The 6,000-nt window shown below is 52.8% G+C and overlaps 1 protein-coding gene across 2 annotated transcripts in view; it reads left to right on the top strand.

Moving 5' to 3' along the window:
- The first annotated feature begins 1,423 nt into the window (after window positions 1-1,423).
- Window positions 1,424-6,000, top strand: part of FOXK2 (forkhead box K2) — a 67,054-nt gene continuing 62,477 nt past the window's right edge. Inside the window, exon 1 of one of the 2 annotated variants that reach the window (XM_060171694.1) lies at window positions 1,424-1,910. In XM_060171694.1, the coding sequence (XP_060027677.1) occupies window positions 1,507-1,910 (404 nt within the window). In that variant the 5' untranslated portion in view covers window positions 1,424-1,506. The remainder of the gene's footprint in view (window positions 1,911-6,000) is intronic. The other variant, XM_060171693.1, reaches the window with a different exon arrangement.

Raw genomic sequence — 6,000 nt, 5'->3', positions numbered from 1 at the left:
AGGACAGAGAGATATGGAGAGAGGAGGGGAAGACAGAGGGGGAGAGAAAGATATTCGACACCTGCAGACCTGCTTCACCGCCTGTGAAGCGACTCCCTTGCAGGTGGGGAGCCGGAGGCTCGAACCGGGATCCTTATGCCGGTCCTTGTGCTAAGTAGGCTTAACCCACTGCGCTACCGCCTGATTCCCACTCTCTTTTTTTTACCAGACCACTTATGGTGGTGCAGATTGAACCTGGGACCTTAGAGCCTCAGGCATGAAAGTCTTTTGCATAACTATTAAGCTATCTACCCCTGCCCTTTCTATTACCTGCTTCCCTCTTGATTTCTCGCTGTGTCTAATAAATAAAGATAATAAAAAGTAGTAGTAATAATAATGAGTGGCCAGTAAGAGGTGGACAGTGGATAAAGCATTGGCCTCTCAAGCACAAAGTCCTGGGTTCTATCCCCAGCAAGTGCCAGAGTGATGCTCTGGTTCTCTCTCCCTTCCTACAGTAAAATTAATTTTCTATTTTACGAGAGAGAGGCAGACACAACACCAGCGCACCGCTCCCGCACACACTGCGCGCGGCCCGCACAGGCCTCACGCCCGCAAGTCGCAAGCCCCGCGCCAGCCGCCCCGCGCGGCGGCCAGTGGTAGGAGGTGACGTCATGGCCCCGCCCTCCCTGCCGAGCGGCTCGGCGCAGCCCAGTAACCGGGCTCAGAGCTTTGTGAACTCGCGCTGGGAGCCCCGCCGCTGCTTCCGGAGCTGGCTCTCCGGCGCCCGGGGATCCTCCCTCCCACGGACTAAGCCCGTGACACCTCCGTCACCTAGGAGGCGGCTCACAGGGGTTCCCAAAGGCACGGCACCCCAGGAGCCCCGGCGGCCCCAACATGGGGCTCGGGTGTCCCCGAAGCCTCGCACCCCAAGGACAGGCTCCACGGGGGTGGACGACTGAGCATCCAAACGAGCGACACCGCTGACGGGGTGCCGATTTTCTCCGCGGTGCGTGCACACTCAACACGCTGGGGAGGCGGCTGCGGGCCAAGAGGCCTCGCCGAGTCGGCGGCCAAGGCCGAGGGGGACCGCTCGGTGTGCGGGCGCTGCCCACATCCGACGTGATGCCCGCAGGTCCAGAGTCCGCTTCCGAACTGACCTCGAGTCCCGCCGCCGGGACCCGCCATCACGGCTCCACGCGCCCGCCCCTGTTCTGCTAGCGCGGCTCCCCCGCCAGCCGAGATCCGCTCCGGGCTTTCCCGGCCGCCCGAAGCCGGCTTGCGTTAAGGCGTCGCGGTCGACGTGCGTGCGTGCGGCCGGCGTGCTCTGCCACTGGTCGGCGGCGGTAGCCCCACTGCCGTGCACCACGTTCATAGGTCGACGCGGCCGCCACTCACCGCGCGGCGGCGCCGGCTCCGAGCGCGCCGCGCGTGCTCCCGCCCCTCGCCGCCGCTCGTCGCTCGCCGGCCGGCGGCCTCGCGCGGCCCTCAGCTCCTGGCGGCGGCGGCGGCCGGGCCCCTCGCAGGCCCATGGCGGCGGCGGCGGCCGCGGCGCTCCCGGGAGCGGGCGGCCCTCCGGTGGGCGGCGGGGCCGGGGGCGGCGGCTCCCCAGCGGGCGGCTGGGCCGTGGCGCGACTCGAGGGCCGCGAGTTCGAGTACCTGATGAAGAAGCGCTCGGTGACCATCGGGCGCAACTCGTCGCAGGGCTCGGTGGACGTGAGTATGGGCCACTCGAGCTTCATCTCGCGGCGCCACCTGGAGATCTTCACGCCCCCGGGCGGCAGCGGCCATGGCGGAGCCGCCCCCGAGCCGCCCGCGCAGCCCGGGCCCGACGCCGGCGGCGACTTCTACCTGCGCTGCCTCGGCAAGAACGGCGTGTTTGTGGACGGCGTGTTCCAGAGGCGCGGGGCGCCGCCGCTGCAGCTGCCGCGCGTGTGAGTGCGGGCCGGGCCGGGCCGGGCCGGGGCGGGGCGGGGCGGGGGCAGAACCGGGGTCCCGACCGCCGCCATCACCTGTGCCCTGACCCCCATGCCCCTTCCCCCGATCATGACCCTGACCGGTCCCGGGGTCCCGGCCCTGACCTACCCAGACTCAGACCCGGGATCCCTCCCAGACCAGCACCGCGACCCCTGACCCCAGACTCACCCCCCGACTCTCGCCCTGCCCCGGCCACTCCTCCTGCGGACCCCCCCAGCCCAGCCCCCACCCCCGCGGCACCGGACACGCAGCCCCAGAGCCTCCAGAGCCTCCCTCAGCACGCCCTCTGCCCTGCTGCTGCGAGGTCCATCAGGCGTGGCTTCTGGCCTTCTTCCTTTCGGGGGACCCCACCCCCTTACCCCAGCCGGACTCCAGCACCCCGACTGCCGACCCCGCGTGTGGCCGAGGCTGTCCAGGTTCCGAGTGACTGGGGACTTGGTGTTGTCTGTCTGTCTGTCTGTCTGTCTCTCCCTCCCACCTTGTGCTAGCTGGATAGAAAGCCTAGCGTGTAGTTGGCGGGGCCGCTCAGATCTAGTTTCTGTCCTCTTAACTGGTGGGGGTGGGTTGCCCCTTGCTTTTGTGTTGGATTTCACCCCCCTCCCCTTTTCTATTCTACACAACTGAAACCAATACCGAGATATTTCAAGAGACTGCTTCTCTTTCCTGTTGCATTTTTGGCAGTCCAAAAATTGAAAGCTCTTCCAAGCCTGATGCATTTTTTTAAAAATCTGTGCTCTGAACCTTACAAATTGGGGGGAACCGGCTAGGTTTAGCACAAATAAGACAGCTGGGTGTTTTAGCAGTTGTAATCAAAAAATGTTTTTTAATTAGATGGCTTTAAAGTTATTACAAGTTTTTCTTTAATGTGACTAATTGAACCGCCCGGGGAACTGTCAAATCCTGATACAAAAACCAGCTCAGCTCTGTTTTATGCAATTATCACCTATTCTCCACAAAAAAGCAAGCATGCTCTCTAGGAAATGCTAATAATGTTTCAGGAGTTCCTGACTAGGTAGAGCCTTTGTCCACAGACGGGAATTTTTACCTGCTTTTAGTCGTTAGAGATGCTCAGTGTCACTGGTTGCTACCGTGATCCTCGGGTTTTTGTGCCCGTGCTGCTTAGACAGACTGGAAAGCAGCACCAGCCAGGCGCTTCCACCTTGATGGCAGCCTTTCAGGGAATGATATTTTCAAATCAAACTCTGTGTAGTGCTTGGTGAGTGGTAGAGATCTGATGGCAGCCAGCCTTTTAATTTGACAGTTTGTTGTGTAGTTTGATGTCACAACAAAGAATATTTATACATTTATTCTGAGACTTTTAGGGTTTTTCAAAGAAAATTTTCTTGTTCTACTCAGCCAGAACCATTTATGTTGACATGCTATATATGGAAATAGTTGACCTTTTGGCAAGGAGCAAAATTCAGACTCTCAGAGTTGAGCCTTGCAGATGGAATAAGTAAGAGAAGGTGGAGGTGGGACCTCTGACTGGCTGACCAGCTTGCATTACAGAAGAGAGGTGTGGACTTCTCATGGGCCTGGGACACTGTCCACACTGAGGAGTGAGTTTTTCAAAGAAAGGATTCTGATTTTTTTTTTTTAACATTTATTTATTCCCTTTTGTTGCCCTTGTTTTATTGTTGTTATTATTGATGTCATTATTGTTGGATAGGACAGAGAGAAATGGAGAGAGGAGGGGAAGACAGAGAGGGGAGAGAAAAATAGACACCTGCAGACCTGCTTCACCAGTAGTGAAGCAAACGGGAGCCAGGGGCTCGAACTGGGATCCTTACACCAGTCCTTGAGTTTGCACCACCTGTGCAAACTCACCACCTGCTGGATTCTGACTTTTGTTCACCCCCACCCTTCTGAGGAGTAAGTGAGTAATAGAGAATTGTAACACTTTACTTTTTTATAAAGCATCATTCTCAAATTTCTAGTCTAAAATGAGGATAAAGCATTGGATTCTCAAGCATGAGGTCCCGAGTTTCATCTCCAGCCAGAATGATGCTCTGCTTTTCTCTCCCTCTTTCTGTCTTTTTCATCTATAATAATTTTTATATATATATTTAATATTTATTTTATTTATTTATTCCCTTTTGTTGCCCTTGTTTTTTTTATTGTTGTAGTTATTATTATTGTTGTCATTGTTGGATAGGACAGAGAGAAATGGAGAGAGGAGGGGAAGACAGAGAGGAGGAGAGAAAGATAGACACCTGCAGACCTGCTTCACCGCCTGTGAAGCGACTCCCCTGCAGGTGGGGAGCCGGGGTTCGAACCGGGATCCTTATGCCAGTCCTTGTGCTTTGTGCCACCTGCGCTTAACCCGCTGTGATACAGCCCGACTCCCCTATAATAATTTTTTAAGAAACTTTATTTTTTTATTTTATTTTATTCCCTTTTGTTGCCCTTGTCATTTATCATTGTTGTTGTTATTGCTGTTGTTGTTGGATAGGACAGAGAGAAGTGGAAAGAGGAGGGGAAGACAGAGGGGGAGAGAAAGGTGGGGTGCTGGGGGCTCGAACCAGGATCCTGATGCCAGTCCTTCCGATTTGTGCCATGTGCGCTTAACCCTCTGTACCACCGCCCGGCTCCCAATGATAATTTTAACAAAAAAATTTAATGGTGGGCAGGGGAGACAGCATAATAGTTATGCAAAAAATCAATCATGACTGAGTCTCCAAAGTCCCAGGTTCAATCCCCAGCACCATCAGAAACCAGAGCTGAGTAGTACTCTGTTCTCTCTGTCTCTATTCTCTCATTAAATAAAACTATCTTTAAAGTTAGTAGAGGTAGATATCATAATGGTTATGCAAAGAGACTCTTGTGCCTGGGGGTCCAGAGTCCCAGGCTCAAGCCCCCTACCCCCCCACCCACCATTAGCCAGAGCTGATCAGTGCTCTGGTGTAAAAAAAAAAAGTTAGTGGAATAAGTTATGTAAATACAATAGGTAAATGTTGATAAATTAAACATCTTTTTCTTACAGTTAGACTCAATTTTATGTTACAAGTTTACATTTAGTACAGTGCCAGGAATGAACCCTTGAGGGTCTCATGTTGCATGTGCAGTACCACCAAGCTGCCTCACAGGTCCTAATTTTTGTATTCTGTATACTTAGGGAGAGCTCCCAAACCACCTCTCTACCATCCATGGAAGTCCTTTGGGTTCTGTTCCTTGTGCTCCCCTGTACTGCCAGGGGTTGAACTCAGACTCATGTGTGGTAGTCTGTGCATGTGCTTTATCTAGGAGCTATCCTGATCTCTGTTAAAAGGTATATATTTATTTATAAGAATGTGTAGTTTAGAGCAGTTATACAGAGGTTGAAATATTCCTATTGCTTATTTCAGATTTGCCTACTGCATTGAAAAAATCACGTAATTAGAAAATATGACAAAAATATCTGGGCAGGGGTAGATGGCATAGTGATTATGCAAAGAGACTTTCTTCTTTTTTTAATATTTATTCATTTTTCCTTTTTGTTGCCCTTGTTGTTTTATTGTTGTGCTTATTATTGTTATTGATGTCTTCATTGTTGGATAGGACAGAGAGAAATGGAGAGAGGAGGGGGAGATGGGGAGAGAAAGATACACACCTGCAAGGTTAAGTGCATGTGGCACAAAGCGCAAGGACTGGTGTGGGGATCCTGGTTTGAGCCCCCGGCTCCCCACCTGCAGGGACGTCGCTTCATAGGTGGTGAAGCGTGTCTGTCTCTCTCTCCCCCCCTGTCTTCCCCCTTTCTCTCTGTCCTATCCAACAATGACGACGACATCAACAACAGCAATAATAACTACAACAACAATAAAAAACAAGGGCAACAAATAAATATAAAAATTAAAAATAAAAAAAAAGTAAGTAAGAGACAGACAGACAGTCGCATCCCTGCTTCACCACTCACAAAACTTTCCCCCTGTGGTCTGGGAGGTGGTGCAGTGGTAAAGCTTTGCACTCTCAATCATGAGGTCTCGAGTTCAATCTCCGGCAGCACATGTGCCAGAGTGATGTCTGGTTCTTTCTCTCTCCTCCTATCTTTCTCATAAATAAGTTAAATCT

This window comes from Erinaceus europaeus, chromosome 14, assembly GCF_950295315.1.
Source record: "Erinaceus europaeus chromosome 14, mEriEur2.1, whole genome shotgun sequence".
NCBI lineage: Eukaryota > Metazoa > Chordata > Mammalia > Eulipotyphla > Erinaceidae > Erinaceus > Erinaceus europaeus.
The sequence above is the reverse complement of the archived record's forward strand: the minus strand, read 5'-3'. Positions and strand labels throughout refer to the sequence as shown.